This window comes from Triticum aestivum, chromosome 5D (assembly GCF_018294505.1).
Source record: "Triticum aestivum cultivar Chinese Spring chromosome 5D, IWGSC CS RefSeq v2.1, whole genome shotgun sequence".
NCBI lineage: Eukaryota > Viridiplantae > Streptophyta > Magnoliopsida > Poales > Poaceae > Triticum > Triticum aestivum.
Window position 1 is genome coordinate 116,932,239 of NC_057808.1, and position 19,348 is coordinate 116,951,586.

A 19,348-nucleotide genomic window follows, 5' to 3' on the forward strand; every position below is an offset into this window, starting at 1 on the left:
TATTTGCTTTTATATTGCTGCACTTTTTTGCTATTTATTTTATTTCGCGTTTTATCGAGATCTATTTATCCAATCAATCATAATTTTATCTTGTCAACTTGACAAATTTCTGGCGCCGTTACCCATAGAGGGATTGACAACCCCTCATAAGCGTCGGGTTGCAAGTATTTGTTCTTTGTATGGAGGTACCATTTATATAGTGTTGCTTGGTTCTCCTACTGGATTGATAACCTTTGTTTCATAACTGAGGGAAATACCTACCGTAGCTGTGCTGCATCATCCCTTCCTTTTTGGAGAAATATTGACGTAGTTTAAGCGACATCACGCGCCTCGTCCGGATCTCCTCCTCAATCTGGAAGCGGCGCTCCGGCGTGAGCAGAGCATACGTCTTCTTCTTTTGCGGGCCATGGCGAAGCCGAACGGCGTGGGAAGTGCAACACCCCGGATGTAAGTTTCCATATTTGTAACTCCAACTCTTGCCATTTTCGGCTATGTGTTATGATATTCCCTCCGTGGTCGGGTTTTGTTTTTTGTTTTGCATTTTGTTCATGTCATGCATTTCATATCATGTCATCATGTGCATCTCATTTGCATACGTGTTCGTCTCATGCATCCGAGCATTTTCCCCGTTGTCTGTTTTGCAATCCGACACTCCCACATGCTCCGGCGCACCCTTCTTGTTTCTTTTCGTGAGCGGGTGTCAAACGTTCTCGGAATGGACCGAGACTTGCCAAGTGGCCTTGGTATACCACCGATAGACCACCTGTCAAGTTTCGTGCCATTTGGAGGTCGTTTGGTGCTCCAACGGTTAACCGGGTAACCGCAAAGTCCTTTTGAGTGTTGCAGCCCAACACCCTCCAAAACAGCCCAATAACTCATCTAAGTCGCTTCCATGCTCTCCGTCATTGGATCACGATCGTGTGGGCGAAAACCGCACTCCATTTAGAGTCTCCTAGCTCCCTCTACCTATAAATATGTGCACCCCTCCTCCAAATCCGGATCCCGAAACCCTAGCCCCGCTCCCTCCGCGCGCCGGACACGTCCGCCCAGCGCCGGACGAACCCGCCGCCGCGCCCGCACCAGTCAGAAGCCGCCACCTGTCGTCGCAGCGCCGTCCCCGCCGCCAGCCCGCCAGGCCCGCCGCGGCCCCCTGAAGCCCGTGCGCCTCCCCGCGCGCTCGCGCCGCCCAAGCGCCGGCGCGCCACCGCCGCCTCGCCCCGTCGCCCACCTCCCGCACCGCCCGTCGTCTCGTTCGCCGGCGAGCCGCCGCCGCCGGCCGCCGCCTCGCCGATCCGCCGTCCCCGAGCCCGCGATGCCCGGCCGCCTCCGCACCCCACGTCGCCGTCCTTCTCCGCCGCCAGTCGGCGCCGGATCCGCCGTCCCCGAGCCCGTCGGCGCCCTTCTCCTCCACTCCGGCCACCGCGCGCGCCGTCCCCGGCGAGATCCCGGCCGCCTCGGTTCGCGTGCCCCAGCAAACCCTAGATCCGGTTGACTTTCCTCCCCCCTCGTTTTTCTGCCGTCTCAAATGCTCACGTTACATGTCCATGTTCATCGCATCATAACTCTCTGCATATAGATCCGTTTCGCGCGTGTAAGATATCGAAATGTTTGCCTCGAGATGCTCTCCATTTTGCTCCATTGCACCATGTTCATTTGAGTCCATCTTGATGCCCAAATCTCCGGTGCAAGAGTGCTAGTTGCTGTTATCTGCTGTTACTTATCAGAATTTGAGGATTTGTTATTTTTGTTGCTATTGATCTGTGCATCTTATGAGCATGAGCTCTACATGTGTTTTGATGTATGCCATGCCATATTTACAGAGGTGTATGCCATGTATTTTTTTGATCTCTGTGGTGACTAGCACAAGCATGCAAACTAGGCTCCGTAATGTTTCTGATTTCAGAGAGTGATTTCTCCAAGTCTGTGACTGCTGTTATTTTGTTGCTATGTATCCATATGTCTACAGAGAGATCCATGCTCCTTTTGGAGATGTACACTAAGGGTGTTTTGTAAATATTGTTGTAGTTGATCCATTCATGTCCTTGTTTGCAATTATAGAGTGCCATAGCATGACTCAATCTTGCTCTACTTTTGCTATAAAATATTTCTGGCAGTTTGTTAACATGATATTCAATTTTGCCAAGCTTGTTGTAGTTGTTTCATACATGATATGTATTTGCTCTTGCCATGGATAGCTTCATAAACATGCCATCTTGCTGTAGATATGCTTGTTTTGTCATGCATTGCTTTGTGGTGAGTGCATCAAGCTCAGAAAGATGCCCTCATAATGTCTGTTTCTGTCATCCTCTGTTTTTCTGCCAAGTCTGAAACCTGTTAACGAAACTTGCTATGTTTACATGGTTGCCATCATATCTTCTGGTCCTTTTTGGATTATGGTCAGTAAGGGACTTTTTTCATATGAATTTAGTAGAATACTGTCATGCCTTGTTTTTCCATGTTAAGTTCCTGTAGCATGTTGATTTCTTGCTCTGAACTTTGCTACCTGATGTTGTTTCAGCCATGTCCAGTAATTTCACTAAGTCTGTGAACCTGATATCTTTTGCACTTTTGCCATGCTTGTTTGAGCCTGTTGTGGTGTGATCTAGCCATAGCTCAGTGTTCATCTTTTGTCAAGCATCTCCTGTAGATTACTGCCATATATTTTGTTGCTATGTTGGAGTGCTGTAGCATTGTTACTTGTTGCATTCTAAGTGTTATCATGCTGTTAATCGCAGATTCGTGTCATTCTTGTTTTGCTTGCCATTTGCAAACCGTGCATCCGTTTTCGGTGATCTTTATATCGATTTCGACCGAAATCATCTCATCTTTCCAGTGGCATGCTTGGTTTGCCAAGTTACTGCCTTGTTCATCATTTTTCTTCCGGAGCACGCATATGCATCGCATACCATATCTTGCATATTATTCATGTTTTGCATCATGTTGCTTGTGCATTTCCCGTGATTGATTGTGGTTCCGTTGCTTGTCTTCTTGTTGTGGGTAGAGCAGGGAGACGAGTTCGTGAACGAGGAACCTGTTGAGTACGCTTACGAGGATCAAGCTTTCGACAACTCTGAGAACCTTGCAGGCAAGATGACCATACCCTCGAAATTACTTCTACCTTTGCTTGCTAGTTGTTCGCTCTATTTGCTATGCTGCGCTACCTACCACTTGCTATATCATGCCTCCCAAATTGCCATGAAACCACCTCTAACCTTTGTCACCCTTCCTAGCAAACCATTGTTTGGCTATGTTACCGCTTTTGCTCAGCCCCTCTTATAGCGTTGCTAGTTGCAGGTGAAGATGAAGATTGCTCCATGTTGGATTATGTTTATGTTGGGATATCACAATATCTCTTATCTTAATTAATGCATCTATATACTTGGTAAAGGGTGGAAGGCTCGGCCTTATGCCTGGTGTTTTGTTCCACTCTTGCCGCCCTAGTTTCCGTCATACCGGTGTTATGTTCCTTGATTTTGCGTTCCTTACGCGGTTGGGTGATTTATGGGACCCCCCTTGACAGTTCGCTTTGAATAAAACTCCTCCAGCAAGGCCCAACCTTGTTTTACCATTTGCCTACCTAAGCCTTTTTCCCTTGGGTTCTGCAGACTCAACGGTCATCTTTATTTTAACCCCCGGGCCAGTTCTCCTTCGAGTGCTGGTCCAGACCGAGCGATGTCCGGCGCCCCCTGGGCAACCAGGGTCTATGCCAACCCGACGTCTGGCTCATCCGGTGTGCCCTGAGAACGAGATATGTGCAGCTCCTATCGGGATTTGTCGGCACATCGGGCGGCTTTGCTGGTTTTGTTTTACCATTGTCGAAATGTCTTTAAATCGGGATTCCGAGACTGATCGGGTCTTCCTGGGAGAAGGAATATCCTTCGTTGACCGTGAGAGCTTATAATGGGCTAAGTTGGGACACCCCTGCAGGGTATTATCTTTCGAAAGCCGTGCCCGCGGTTATGTGGCAGGTGGGAATTTGTTAATATCCGGTTGTAGAGAATTTGACACTTGACCCTAATTAAAACGCACCAACCGCGTGTGTAGCCGTGATAGTCTCTTTTCGGCGGAGTCCGGGAAGTGAACACAGTTCTTGTGTTATGTTGACGTAAGTAGGAGCTCAGGATCACTTCTTGATCATTACTAGTTGACGACCGTTCCGTTGCTTCTCTTCTCGCTCTCACTTGCGTATGTTAGCCACCATACATGCTAGTGCTTGTTGCAGCTCCACCTCATTACCCCATCTTTTCCTATAAGCTTAAATAGTCGTGATCTCGTGGGTGTGAGATTGCTGAGTCCTCGTGACTCACAGATACTTCCAAAACAGTTGCAGGTGCCGAGGATACCAGTGCAGGTGATGCAACCGAGCTCAAGTGGGAGCTCGATGAAGCTCTTGTTCGTTTATATATTTGTTTTCCCGTTGATCAGTAGTGGAGCCCAGTTGGGACGACCGGGGATCTAGCATTTGGGGTTGTCTTCTTTGTATTTGGTTTTGACCATAGTCGGTCTACGTGTGTATCTTGAATGATGTATGAATTTATTACGTATTATGTGAAGTGGCGATTGTAAGCCAACTCTTTATCACATTCTTGTTCATTACATGGGATTATGTGAATATGACCCTTCTTGCGACAAAACCACAATGCGGTTATGCCTCTAAGTCGTGCCTCGACACGTGGGAGATATAGTCGCATCGTGGGTGTTACAGGAAGAGCGGCGGAACGAGAGAGAGGTGGATGGGCTCGGGCTGGCGGTGCGGAGAGGGAAGAGATGAATGTGGCTAGGGTTGGGGGACGCCGACCAGCTTAAATTTGGCCTCATGTGGCGAGTCAAGGCGGTGCCATTCACACCCCGTCGAAGGAGACGTCCATCGGACCGCCATGTTTCCGGGCGATTTTGTGGGGAATAATCGTCAGTCCGACGTGACGGACATGTCCGGCGCGCCTAGGTCTTCTTATATTCACCCTATATTTGAACTGAATATGAAGGATGCTGATCAGAGGCTTTCGGGTCGGTTTTTACCGATCGGGTGGTCAGTCCAGGTGTCCAAAGCGGGTTTGAGATGACCGGGTGTAGATGCTCTGACCGACCAAGTTTGACGAAGTTCGGCCACCGCAACGGCCTCTCCGCCCCGTTAAGCCACTTGCCCGCTTCGCACCCGACCCGACCCAACCCGTTTGAGCGCCTGCCGCCTTGTCGTCTCCACCAAACTCAACTCCCCCACCACTCCCCCTCCCCTCCGCATCTCGCCACTCCCCCGCCTCGTCCCTCTCTCCGGCGACCTCTCCGGCGGCGGAACGGTCGCCGCATGGAGCTGTAGGCCTAGCGCTGAAGCTATCTCCTTGCCCCTGCGCCGGCTGCGGCCATGGCCAACTATCTGGCGCAGTTCCAGACCATCAAGTCCTCCTCGGACCGCATCGTCATCGCCGGTATGCCACCTCCTCTCTTAACCCTACTCCTAACCCCTCGGATCACATACCTACCATCAACCGCGGTCTCCCGCGCGCTGCTGTGACTCGCAGCATAGCGCGATCTGCGCAGCCGGCCCGCGTGATCTCGGGGCCACGCGGGAGGGTTGCGCCCGATCGGGCGGCAATTGGAGATGAAATGGTGATATTTCTAGATAATATAGCTGAAATGGTGGTCTCGGGCTTGCTGTGACATCTTGTTGAGTGATATTCATGGTGGTGTGAGGGCTGGAGGGTTGTGTTTTGCTTCCTGCTGGTCGCATCTCAATTAGTGCCAAGTAAGGTTCGCTGTGCTTAAGCTAATGGGGAATGAGTGTTGTCTCCAATTTCCAATGTGGCCAAACAATCTGCATGGAAACCACATAACTCACCAGCATATTGGCACAAACCTGCTTCATATGAAGTTTTTCTCAAATTGCACGCACCTGTGTAGTGTTGGACTGGCAGATGCCCATTGGTATAGTCCGGAGGTATACAATGAAAGTTGACTAACGCAACTACTTTAGCTCCTCGCCACACATGCTGACAAAATGCGAGATCAAATTTGTGTATTTGTTGTATAAATTCCTTCTCATACAGCAAATAATCTTTTGTAACAGTTGAGGATGTGAGTGACTTGTGGCTCAACGTCAAAGATAGTTTTGAGCAACGCTTGCCAGTCAAGAAAGCCTGTCTCAATAACAAGGCGAGGAACCCCGTTTTAGTGGAAAACCTACCAGCTGAGTTTATACAGACAACTGATTCAAGGCTGCGTAGTCGATTTCCGCAAGAACAATACTTGTTTTGGTTTCGCGAACCATATGCTACTGTTGTTCTTGTTACTTGCGAGGTACTTCTCTCCACATTTTTAAATATCATGTTGCATGCTGCTCTTCCTGATTCTAGTTTTAGATAACATCACTTTTCAAATGGACCATGACCTTTTGCCATTCTTCATATATATGAAATGTACAGGATCTTGATGAGTTCAAGACCATTCTTAAGCCTCGCCTCAAATTAATTGTGCAAAATGATGAGAGAGAATGGTTCATTGTATTTGTGTCGAAGGCCCATCCTAGCAATGATCAAGCAACTAAGATGGCAAAGAAAGTATACGCTAGGCTTGAGGCCGATTTCAACACTAAAAAGAGAGAAAGGTATTTCTTTTGCCACGTCTCCATAGCGGAGTTGGCAACACTCGTATCTGTGTGCTGAATATTTGTATGTATTTGTTGTTTGACTGCAACATGCCGTCACCTGTCATCTTGCATTGAATTTTGTATGAGGATGCCTCCATTTATGAATTCTCAAGGAACTCCTTTTGGGGTTCTCGGTTCAGATGTTACTGCAAATAATACTTAATTCCATGCAAATTTAAAATACCCATCTATGATATAGGTGCTGCAAATTTGATCTTCATGGACCTGATGATGAATTCTGGGACGATTTTGACTCGAAAATGGTGGACTGCATAAGAAACACATTGGATAAAAGGGTCCAGTTCTATGAAGAAGAAAACCGCAGGTTAAGTGAGCAGCGATTCACACCAATATGGAACTTCTGCAACTTTTTTATTCTGAAGGTTAGCAATGGAACCATTTCTAGTGCTTATCAATTGTTGTTACTTATTTCATTCTCAGTGGCACTGTGTTCCTTTACGTTCGTGTGGCTTTCTTGAGCTTACACTCTTATTTGTTCAGGAAAGCTTGGCATTTATGTTTGAGGTGACTAATCTTCATGAAGATTCACTCCGTGAATATGATGAGCTTGAACTATGCTATTCAGAATCAGGTTTTTCTTCAACTTTGATCTGGGGCAGTTATGTTGCATTGAGTTTTGAGCTTCATCTCTAATTAAACTTGCATCATCAAAGGATTTTCTTTCTAATATATCAGGGTTCAGTGTAAGGTGATCAAGACTCAAGAGTCATACGTTTTTTCATGAACTCAGAGTAACTCCATACATCTATTCATAAGGTGTATGCGATTGCTTCGTAGTTTGTAGGGGTAGGACAACGTTAGCCAAGGCTAATGGTGGTGGTTAGCCACTGCTGGTGGCAATACAGAAAAAAATAGCGCAAGGGAGTTATAGGGGTACCGAAGAGAATTTGGGGAAGATGGATTTTTATCATTGCTTGAGAATAAAATGTGCAATGCTAACTGACCTATGTAGCATTGCAGAAGTTCGAGAACTAGGCAGGCATCCTGGCAAGAAAAGTTAGGCCAGAGTCCAGGAGAGAGATTAGGAGCGAATCCAGTTTAGAAGAGTCCAAACAGTCCTTCTCAAACACGAGTTGTATTTTTCGAGTTGTAGTCTGTCATGGTAGAATCTGCCTGCAGTGCAGCAGTGCTCTCCCTTTGCAGGTCTGATTCCGGTTGTGTCCAGCCAGTTGGTTCTTATGCGCCAGTGTCATCTTGTTGCTTTCTCCGATAATGTTGACCCCAATATGAATCTGGAACAGTCCTCATTTCCATACACTAACAATAACTTGTGCTGACAGAAGTGCAACACAAGTTCCTCATTTATGGCACATGTAGTATGGACCGTAGATTAGAAGTAGTTTGCCTTGAGGTTTCTGAAGTATTACTATATAGAGACATTGAACTGAGCTTCTTATAGATGACCAGTGATGATCAGTTAGTTAGACATTGCTTATTAGGACACTGAGGAATAACGAGCCAATGTATGGATGAGCATATGACCAGTGGCTCCATGAGCCAATGCATGAAACCTAAACATCCCCTCTTAACTCCTCCTAGGTATGCGTAAATTACCTAATATGCAAAGTAAAATGAAACAGAGTAGCATGAAGACCAAATATGATTATAATGATTGACATTATTTCCAACCATAAACTTATAGATCTGTTTGTGGAAGCTTGCTTGTTCTTTCTGGAGGTGACTGTGAGTAACTATTTATTTGTCGACTCTTTGGCACGCTTTTCTTTGCTTCAAATACTATAATGGTGATGTCATCAACTAATTCCTTGTCTTCTATGTTAAGAAAAGAAAGAGTGCTACGTTTTGACATAAAGCTTACCCGTGCCGCCAGACTTTTTTGGAATATTAAGTTTCCTGTACATGTATTTTATAAGATAGTTTGCTCATTAGTGTCCATATCATTTTGTTTGCATGCATGCAGTTAATCTCCCAGGGAAACCTCGAGAATTTGGAGGACTGGATACTGGTGATGATCAGGCTGCGCTGCTAAATCCAGGGTTCAAAGCGTTGACCCAGATTGTTCAGGATGACGTGTTCAGGGAATTTGAGTTTAGGCAATACATATTTGCTTGCCAGGCTAAGGTATGTGCATAATGCATTATTCGTTTGTTGAAATAGTTTGTGCAATATTGTACAACTGCTTAGTATTTTATGTAAGTATGGAAGTACCTCGATTTATTGCTTTATTTTGTAGCAACTAGAGTTACACAATGTTTACTATTAGGAGAGGAGCATGAAACAATAATAATTACTTGTAATTTAGCACAAGCAGTCAAGCATGAAAGGACTGACACTTATTTAATTAATTAGGAGAGGAGCATGCTCTTGTTGTGCTCAAATGGATCTTGTCATATAGAACTACAACCCCTGGCGTTTTAATCTATGCTAATTTTTTTTATACAATTCATTATTAATGGTTCTACGACAACTTACAATTAAATATTGCATTATCATTTATTTCATTTCACCTTTTCAGTTATTATTTAAACTGTCTCGACCAGTTGAGGTTGCTGCAAGAGGATATGCTTTTGTTGTCAGCTTTTCCAAGACGCTAGCCTTGCATGAGGTATGTAACCATGGCTTCACTATTTTTCTCCTCGCCAAGAATTAAATATGTTCTAGGAAGACTATCACCCTTTGCGAAATACTACTTGTTTATTAATCCTGAATGTGTTTTCCCTTTTCCTTCAGAATGCACTACCCTTTTGTTTCCGCGAAGTATGGGTGATAACTGCTTGTTTGGGTTTAATTAAATCCACAAGTACACAATATGATGGTGGAGTTGTTGCTATTGATTCAGAGAAGGAGTTCTATCGTCTTCAGGGTGACCTTTATTCTCTCTGTCGTGCTAAGGCAAGTTTTAATAATCATCTGTCTGCAGTTTGTAATGGTTTGAAGTTCAAATGGACACTAGAGAATGCAGTTCCTGTTTTGTGTTTTGTTGGTTTATTAGCTTCTTGCTGCAATCAGATTAAGTGTGCCATCGACTCCTTTTTGCTTATCTTTTGGACTATATTTGCCTAATTCGCTGAAAACATGCAAAACTCTTTGCTTACACATTACTCTTGATGGATATGGCAGTTTATGAGGCTTGCTTATTTGATTGGTTATGGGGTTGAAATAGAAAAAAGTCCAGTCAACAGGTATAAGATCAATGTCACTATTTTATATTCTGAATTCACCCTTCCATCCAGTTTTGCGTTCGAACTAACATGTTTAATGTACCTGCAGTGCCTCATTAAGCATGCTATCTTGGCCAAAGCCAGCTACTTGGCCTTCGATTCCGCCTGATTCGTCGGCAGAAGTAATGGCAAAGGAGAAGGCAAGCATTTTTCAGCTTTGTATCATGCCTTCTTATTAGGTTTCATCTGCATTTTTTGGTTCTTTTGCATCAAAAGTCTATTTCGCTCTTATGTGGTCTAATTGGGCCATACCCATGCGAAGTGACGACATCAACATGTTAGAAATCAGTCACTAAATCTAGTTGCCCCTTCCTCTAATATTGTATGCTCAAAAGGCGAATCTTTCTGTACGAAATGGCATGAAATGAAGCATGGGATATGGAAATAGAAAATGCTATTCCATGCATCCATGTTAGGGATCAATATCATTTTCAGTTTTTTGTTCCTGTGAACATGCAATTTTTCATACACGAAAACTTCAGGTTCATCACTAGTATAATTATGCATTTGGGTGTAGAATAATAAAAAAAGAAACTGGAGATGCCAAATTCTGGAGTCGGAATATGGGAATTCTTTTAAGGCTTTCCCTCGGTCTTGGACAAAGGAAAATGCTTCTAGTGTTTAGCTGCTTATATTGCATATTTAATGCAAACTGTGGCTTAAAGTTGTGAAATATTCTCCTTATGCAGACAATTCTTCAAGCAAAAGCAAGAGAAAAGCTCTTTGACATTCAGAGGAAACCACTGCCATTGGAACCTTCTTCTCTTCTACGTGAAGCTAATAGGCGTAGAGCTTTTCTTTCAGTTGGAAATTTGTCTGAATTATATGATTCAGTTGATGGGTACGGGCAGCCATTTCTCCCATTTATGATGCATTTATATCTGGAGTGGGAATTTCAGCATAAACTGTTGGGTTGTCTTATTCATATATGTGTATATTTTTGTCTGGACAGTTCAGGTTTAGGTGCACATTCAAAACTTTCTCCCAACAAATCTTCTTCTAACTTGATGACAAGAACTATGTCTGGGCCAGCAACCTCTGAGACTTCTCTACCAGTTGATCGGCCTATGAGGTTGTCAGAAATTCATGTTGCTGCTGAGCATGCATTGAAACAGACGATATCTGATCCTGATTTTATGACGTCACTTTCATCACCAGAAGAGTTTGAGGTATTATATTTATTCAGCCACAGCTCGTCATGATAGATTCTTTTCTTACTATCCTGTTATATATATTTTGGAATACCTTAATTGTACTTTGCCATTCTGCTCATTTCCCCCCTTAATCTAATTTAAAATTAGTTTGTTGAACTAATTAATTTTGGAGACACTAATTGAATACCATGTTATTTATATAAATTTTCCCAAAAACTGCAACAGTGTTTGTTTCTGTGTTAACAGAGTAGATATATGGAGCTTACTAAAGGCGCAGCTGACAATTATCACCGCTCTTGGTGGAAAAGACATGGAGTTGTGCTTGATGGAGAGATTGCAGCTATATTTTTTAAGCATGGGAATTATGACCTGGCTGCAAAATCCTATGAGAAAGTGTGTGCTCTCTATTCTGCAGAAGGCTGGGAAGAACTGTTGGCAGATGTTCTTCCTGATCTTGCAGAATGCCAGAAGATTCTTAAAGACGAAGCTGGTTATCTGGCTTCCTGTGTGAAGTTACTGTCTCTTGAGAGTAGCTTGTTTTCATCTAAAGAGCGGCAGGCTTTCCAGTCAGAGGTTGTTCGGCTTGCTCACAGTGAAATGAGGCATCCTGTACCCCTTGATGTTTCATCATTAATTACATTCGCTGGAAATCCTGCTCCGCCACTAGAATTATGTGATGGCGATCCTGGTACACTATCTGTAGCAGTCTGGAGTGGCTTCCCAGATGACATAACACTTGAGTCTCTCAGTTTAAGATTGTCAGCTTTCTCTAGTGCAGATGAAGGTCTTAAGGTACAGTTAATTTGCTGTTACATTATCAATTACTTTCTGGTTTTTCCTTGTGGGATGTAGACTTCTTGTTTAGTCTGATACACTAGTATGTTTCCAATTCAAATCCAGTTTCATCATTGTAGGACAACTTTCAGAAGTAATTGCACATATGTTTTTTTGCAGTCACCTAATCAATGAATGATGCCATGTCGTGCAGGCAATAAGGAGTACAGATGCACGTGTTCTTGTACCAGGTAGAAATATTATCACCTTCGACATTCCTCCTCAAAAGCCAGGTTCCTATGTGTTGGGCGCTCTCACTGGACAGATTGGCAAGCTGTCATTCAGATCACATGGATTTTCTCAAGATGGTCCAGTGGACACTGATGAATTCATGAGCTTTGAGAAGCCAACAAGACCTGTTTTGAAGGTAATGCATTAAAATTAGCTGGAGTATTATGACAAATCAGCCCTGGTGAATCATGTCAACTTGCCATAAGTCAGCTAGCATTATTTTCAAAATTATAAATAGGCACACTTAAAATAACAGGATAAACCTTTCTTATATTTAGTGTGTGCGCGTTCTATCGGGTCTGTCTCACTTTTTGTGTGTGTGCGTTCACTCTAGGTGAGAAAACCGAGGGCTTTGGTTGATATTACTCCTGCTGTATCATCTGCGTTGCTTATGAATGAACTCCAGTGGATCGGGTTGATTGTCAAGCCTATAGACTATTCTTTGAAAGGTGGCATACTGCATATAGATGCCGGTGCTGAACTAAAAATTGAGGAGTCTCAGATGATTGAGATAGAAAGTTACAGAAGCGATGGGGAGCATTCTAGTCCTATTGATGCTTCCAAGGTATTATCAAGGCCCACTGATACTGGAAGGGTTGAGAAGGTTCCTATCGAAAATGGGAAGATAAAACTGCCAGATTGGGCTAGTGACGTGACAACGCTTGTTTGGTTCCCTGTTCGTGCTATCGACGATACAGTTCCAAAGGGAACATCCCCAGGTTCGTATGAAACAGATAACATCAGGTATAGTAGTGTGTTTCAGGCAGTCAGTTGACATTTTTGTTGTCTTTATTTGTTCAGCATCCCCTCAGAAACATAGCATAGTAGATGGGATGAGAATGATTGCTCTCAAGCTTGAATTTGGAGCTTTCCATAATCAAATATTTGAAAGGTACCCTCAAGTATTTGTGCTCTCACTTCGTTATTTAGATATGCCAAGTAAAGAAATACCATTGTGATTGCTTTCCAGGACCATTGCCGTACATTTCACTAATCCATTCCATGTGAGCACACGTGTTGTTGACAAGTGCAATGATGGAACTCTACTTCTGCAGGTACAGTTCTCATGTTTGCACAATTGTTAGCTGATACATTGTCAAAAAAAGGCACATAAAATATGCTCTTCATCTTGTATTAGGTGTCAGCAACAATGCTGGCAGCTCTAATAACATATTTGAACAAATGCATGCATCAATTGGTATTAATTTCTCTTGGATTATTGGATCCCAATTTATGTTTTATTTCGTGTCCAGGTAATATTGCATTCTGAAGTGAAGGCTACTCTGCATGTAAAGGATGTATCATTGGACCTACAAGCTGGATTTGAGCACCTAGGCAAGGGAGATGGACGTCCGACTTCGAGTTTGTTCCCTCTGGTTATTGCTCCTTCTTCCAAAGCTGGAATCTTGTTTGTGATACGTTTAAGTGGCACAAAAGGTATGTCTTCTCTAGGAAGTCCACTTCTCATCTTAAGCTGACTTGCAATGGATGATTGCTCACGTCCTGTTACTCCTTGCTACGACTATGAGTCGTATACTTCATTATGGCAAAGCTAACCACGAAAACTATAGTTTGGTGGCCACAATGAACATCTAAAAATGTCCAACGTAAACTCCATTTTCCAACTTAAACTTGAATCACCCATTTGAACTTTCACATTTTCAGACCTAGATGAGCTGGAACAGGCTGACAGCATGTTGCATATTAAATACGGGATATCCGGTGACCGAGCAACCGGAGCACACTCTCCAGTTCCTGTTAAACCTGATGATTCTGAAGAGCTTCTATTCAAGATTTCACTCAAACTGAAGCGCCCTGTTCTAGATCCATGCCTGGCAGTTGGATTCCTTCCGTTTTCTACCGATTGCCTGAGGGTTGGTCAATTAGTCAACATGAAATGGCGGGTTGAAAGGCTGAAGGACCTGGAGGAAGCATCTCTGTCTGACGTAAGTCTGCAGAACATTCCTTTCTTGCGTCCCAGTAGGCATCACTTTTATGCAGATGCCACTGGAAACTTTCTTCCTAACTGCTCGAATTCTATTTCGCAGGATGAAATACTTTATCAGGTGGACGCTAATCCACAGAACTGGATGGTTGCTGGGAGGAAAAGCGGTCACATTTCATTCTCAGAAGCACAAGGTCAGGATCTAGACACATCTGCGGTTCAGTCCATCTTTATTTAGCACCAATTCACAATTATCGTGTGCACCAATATAACGGTAGGCATCCATTTCACCCACAGGATCAAGGATCGAGATCGCCGTGACATGTGTCCCGCTGGTGTCGGGGTACGTGCACCCGCCCCAGCTAGGCCTGCCCGACGTAGGCGATGCGAATATCAGCTGCAATCCGGCAGGTCCCCACCTGGTGTGCGTGCTTCCTCCCACTCTCAGCACCTCCTACTGCATACCGGCTTGATTCATGAGCCATCCGTGCCATTACGTTAGCTACTTATAGAGGTCACCATTTGAGATACAAGGTGTTCTGTTTTTGCATGGAGGCGGCCACCATTTGAGATACAAGGTGTTCTGTTTTTGCCTGGAGGCTATTCTTTTTTTTTTCTATAGGTTACATGCACGGTGTATATTGATTGACTGGGTGCGAATCCGAATTCTCGTGATGAGCTGGGGGTTTAACCCTCAACATTTGCATTGCCCTGAGTAATGAGTTGGGGGTAAACCCTAACATTTGCGTTTGTGCTGTCTCTCTTTGAAAATGCTAGCGTTACAGCTGCTTGCTTTCTTCTTAGTCGCTGCTAGTACTCACTAGACGGTTTGTTTTCGAGGAAAGTCGAATGAAGCAAGTGGAAGGAGCTCTCGTTTCAGCAAGCAGAAGAAGCTCCTTCGTTAAGCTTTTGATGGCTGACAACACTATGCAATCAGAAAGTTTGCTCGCCAATCCCAAATTGGCCGCTTCCTCCAGTTCTTTTTTTCTGAATTGCGCTTCCTCTTGTTGTTGCAACAACAATCATTGTAAGGAATGGATGGTTAAGACATGCAATTTGTTTTGCGTGAAAGAACCGCTCAATCTATTAAATTTTTCAGCAGTACAAGAACCCATGTGAAAAATGGACATTACAGAAAGGTCTCCAGCTCAACGGAACCACCTGCACAACACCCCCAGGGGCTTCGCAACAACGAGCGTCGCTGCAATGAGGAACGAGTCAAGAGACAAAACTTCACTGCACGCCTTCACCGGCTTCCGGCATTCGTAACTACCGCATCCTCCACGCCATAACCTTATTCCTTAATAATAATTCCGGGGGATCACTCCCCGTGCTTCGGACCTGCGTGGGCACATTTTAAAACCTTGTTATTCTCCTTAACAACCTTTCAAAAAGAAAAATATTCCGTGACTTGGTTGCCCGCACCACGCTGCCGTTGGAGAAACCTAGCATAACTATATCTAGACAACCTATCTACAAAGCCAGAGCGCATATGAGTTCTGATGTTATGCTTAAGGCATGCACGTTTCCATCGTTCCAAGCCATTGAGGCTTGAGCTTTCTTCATTGACCTTGCGCTCGGGCTTAACCCAAATGACTCGTTTGAATGTTGAGGCCTAGCCAATTCTTCATCGTATCTACAAGCCACAAAGACAACTTATGCCTGCAAGTTACAATGTCAAAAATTATCAAGGCACAATTAGCCCTACTGCCAAGCATGGCCAGCTTAGTGCATCTCTCAAACCACCCACAACCGTTCATCAGGTCCACAAAGTGGTTTGGACGTTTGTTTTCGCATAACCCGGACACAAAATGGACGCATTCATCGGGTCCACGAAGCGGTTTGGACGTTTGACATAAAACGGACGCGTTGTGACTACAAGGTGCCACTAAAGGATCTCACTCTGATTTCAACAACGAAAAATGGCAAAGGCCAGCCACGCATACAAGGTCCCATCAACAAAAAATTGGAGATATCATTTCAATATTTCATCCATTTGTAAATTACGTTTGCATGAAATTCATTTATTTTGTTCAATTTTGCTTATTTCGAAATGTAACATGGTTGGATCATGGCCAGCTTCCTTACACATTTCCCTCGGCTGATGAGTAAGGGCTTCCTTGGATCGATTTGCAAAACGATTTGATTGCAATTCTATGGATCTTTTCCAAAGGTCAGGCCTCATGCATAAATTCCTCTGGAATCAGCTCCTTGCCGACCCAACCCTGAGGAATTTTAATGGCCCAATCCTGTGATCCAAATGCGTTCCATAGGAAACAATCCTAAGGATTGATATCCCGTGAGAACCCTGTGAAAATACTTCAGTCCAAAGAAGACCTTTCCCGTGCCACGCCACAAACTGTCAATAAGCATACGGTTGACTGTGAATAATTCTCACTCCCATTTCAACTCTTTAATTTGGTCACAAAATTGTAGTTGTCAAGATTTTAGAACATTTTGTTAGTCAAATTAATTGTTTTCAGAACCATAAGAGGGGTATATTTTGCCCGGGTTTATTGTGTATTGCTCAAAGAGCTGTTTAATGTTAGCCAGAGTTGATGTCACTCTACATACAGAGTAAACTGCTAACAAGCCCTTCATCCATATGAAGCAAATTTGATTAAAACTCAAATCATACAGCCCTTCCTCAGTTCAGGTCTCCAAATCACTTCCACACAGTGCTATGAGATAGAACAGAAGTATATAGTTTGATCATCGCCGGACGAAACTAACTTTGATTGCTCACACAAAGTAAAGTTACCAGTGAAGGAACCAAATTACAGATCAAGCATCAATTTGATAACACTGATTCGCATGAACTGTCAAGCAAGCTTAATTCCGCTATGAGTTGGATCCAGATCACACAGCTGGGAGACAAGAGGTTGTTGGCCGTGGGCTAAAATCGAGGAGGGAGGGATGATGGCGCAGAGGGAGATGTGAGTGGCAGCGGCGGACAGGACATAAGTCACAAAATTTAGGGACCCTAAATTCTGGATTTCTGTCGCATCCAGCACCGCCACCCACCCCTCCATCTGCACCGCCACCCCTCTCCCTCCCCGATTTCATTTCAGCCACCAGCCAATCGGAACGAGATCCTCTGACGTACTTCGATCTACTGCCGAGGGACGTCGTTCGCGTGTCACCGTTCACTAGCCATCCGACGGTAGCAGGTAAAATCAAGGGAAACAGAGCTCACGGTCGGCCCACGAGAATGATCCAGCCCAGTCCAATGGGACGGGAGAGGGAAAACTGCGCCAGACCAGGGAAAAGGGCGCGAGAACAAAGAAACGGCGCCAAACTGACGGGAAAAGGGCGCGTTCCACGAAGGAAACGATCGCCGAAGGGACGAGCTGCTCTGCTCTTCAATCCCGTGAATAGACTGACGGAAAAGGGCGTGTTCCACGAAGGAATCGATCGCTGAAGGGACGAGCTGCTCTGCTCTTCAATCATGTGAGTACGTCTTATTATTCTTTCTCTATCTATCTTGTTGATTAATTTCCCATATCAAATTGCTTTGAAATTGATCAAACTTCCATCATCAGATTGCTTTGAAATAGATCCATCTTCTTATCAGGTTGCTGTGAACGGGATCTAGCTTTCCGTTTTGTCATGAAAAAAATTACTTAGTTGAATTATTAGATTGAGATGGAAGGAGAGGCAAGCACAGTACGCCATGATTCCAATACGTAAGTGATACAACACCCAGTATGTATGTTATTTCTAAGGAGAGATCAGACAAATTTAAGTTGTCCAAATACTATTGCTCCCTTGCTTATTCTATTTGGCCTGAGTCTCAGAATTTTTAACAAGAGTTTACACGAACTGTTTCATGTCCCCAATGACAACTATTCATTCTATGTTCTCTTTTACATTGGTTCTAATATTTGCTCTGCACTTCACATGTCCCTTGCTCATGTTGTTTTTTTCATTGTAGAGCTATACTTCCTGGTTTGGTACCTCTTGTTGGCATGGAATTTAGAAACTCGGATGAGGCTTGGGCATTTTGGCTGACCTACAGTGGCCAGAAAGGTTTTGAGGTCAGAAAAAGGTACCTCATGCAGATTTGTTTGTGCAAACGAGGGACATCGATCGCAAGACAAAAGGGATCATTTAACAAAGTGCCCTAGAGCTGAAACTAGAACGGAATGTCAAGTCTTCATGAATCTAAAAAGGATAGAAAGAAGGGAAATTTAAAAGTGTCTGAGTTGTCTTTGGAACACAATCACACACTACATCTGCCAGAGACCTTGCACTTAATGGTGTCACAAAGGAAAATTTCAGAGGTACAATCTTTTGAAATCGACACAGCAGATGCCGCTGGAATTGGGGGAGTTGGCTAGTCGCCAAGTTGGCGGACCACTCAATCTTAGCTACACCCTTCGTGATCGCAAGAATTATTTGCGGACAAAGCGACAACGAGAGATGGCATATGGCGAAGTAGGTAGCATGCTTAAGTATTTTCAAGACAAAGTTGCAGAAAACCCATCATTCCAATATGCCTTGCAAATGGATTGTGAAGAGCAAATAGCAAATATATTTTGGGCTGATGCTAAAATGATCATGGACTACGCACATTTGGGTGATGTTGTTAGTTTTGACACCACTTTTGGAACAAACAAGGAGAGAAACTGTAGTTTTTGGTGCTGCTCTCATGTATGATGAAACGTTTGATTCCTTCGAGTGGTTGTTTAAAACCTTTCTCAAAGCCCATAATGGACAACATCCTAAAACATTCTATACGGATCAAGATACTGCAATGGGAAATGCAGCTGGGGAGGTGTTTCCAGAAACATGGCATGGATTATGCACTTTTCACATTATGCAAAATGCTATCAAACATCTGCATGAGGAGAAGAACGAAGAGAATAATGAAGAGAAGACTGCAGGGAAGAATGGAGAGCAGAATGAAGATAAGAATGAAGGGAAGAAACAAAAGAAGCATGAAGGGAAGAAAAAAAGAAGAATGAAGGAAAGAAAACAGAGAAGAATGAAGAGCCAAGTATTCTATCAGATTTTAGCGCATGCATGTTTGAGTACGAAGACATGATCGAGTTTGAACAAAAATTTGACCTCATGAGAGAAAAGGTGAGCAAACAAACTTGGTTGGATAGTATATACAAGGTGAAAGAAAAATGGGTTGAATGTTATATGAAGGATGTCTTCACATTAGGAATGAGAAGTACACAATTGAGTGAGAGTTTGAACAATGACTTGAAAATCCATTTCAAATCTGATTTTGATATCATTCGGTTCTTTAAGCATTTTGAAAGGGTGGTGCAAGGAAAAAGGAATAATGAGCTGGACTCAGAATTTGATTCTAGGAAGAAGTTGCCTAAAC

The 19,348-nt window shown here is 43.8% G+C and overlaps 1 protein-coding gene and 1 non-coding gene across 2 annotated transcripts; one reads left to right on the plus strand and one right to left on the minus strand.

Annotated features, from left to right (window-relative positions):
• The first annotated feature begins 5,177 nt into the window (after window positions 1–5,177).
• LOC123119782 (trafficking protein particle complex II-specific subunit 130 homolog) lies at window positions 5,178–14,760 on the plus strand. The gene is made up of 21 exons (XM_044539706.1): window positions 5,178–5,426; window positions 6,065–6,294; window positions 6,420–6,601; window positions 6,843–7,026; window positions 7,145–7,235; window positions 8,586–8,746; window positions 9,141–9,230; window positions 9,356–9,517; window positions 9,746–9,807; window positions 9,896–9,986; window positions 10,536–10,687; window positions 10,799–11,015; window positions 11,247–11,792; window positions 11,989–12,201; window positions 12,400–12,784; window positions 12,867–12,957; window positions 13,036–13,120; window positions 13,319–13,502; window positions 13,731–14,011; window positions 14,114–14,204; window positions 14,308–14,760. Exons 1-21 carry the CDS (start codon window positions 5,363–5,365, stop codon window positions 14,481–14,483), a joined length of 3,738 nt encoding a protein of 1,245 aa, XP_044395641.1. The 5' UTR covers window positions 5,178–5,362; the 3' UTR covers window positions 14,484–14,760.
• A 1,891-nt stretch (window positions 14,761–16,651) lies between these two features.
• Window positions 16,652–16,736, minus strand: LOC123126955 (small nucleolar RNA Z159/U59). The gene has a single exon (XR_006462149.1). It is a non-coding gene; the product is annotated as a small nucleolar RNA Z159/U59 (small nucleolar RNA).
• Between the last annotated feature and the right edge of the window lie 2,612 nt (window positions 16,737–19,348).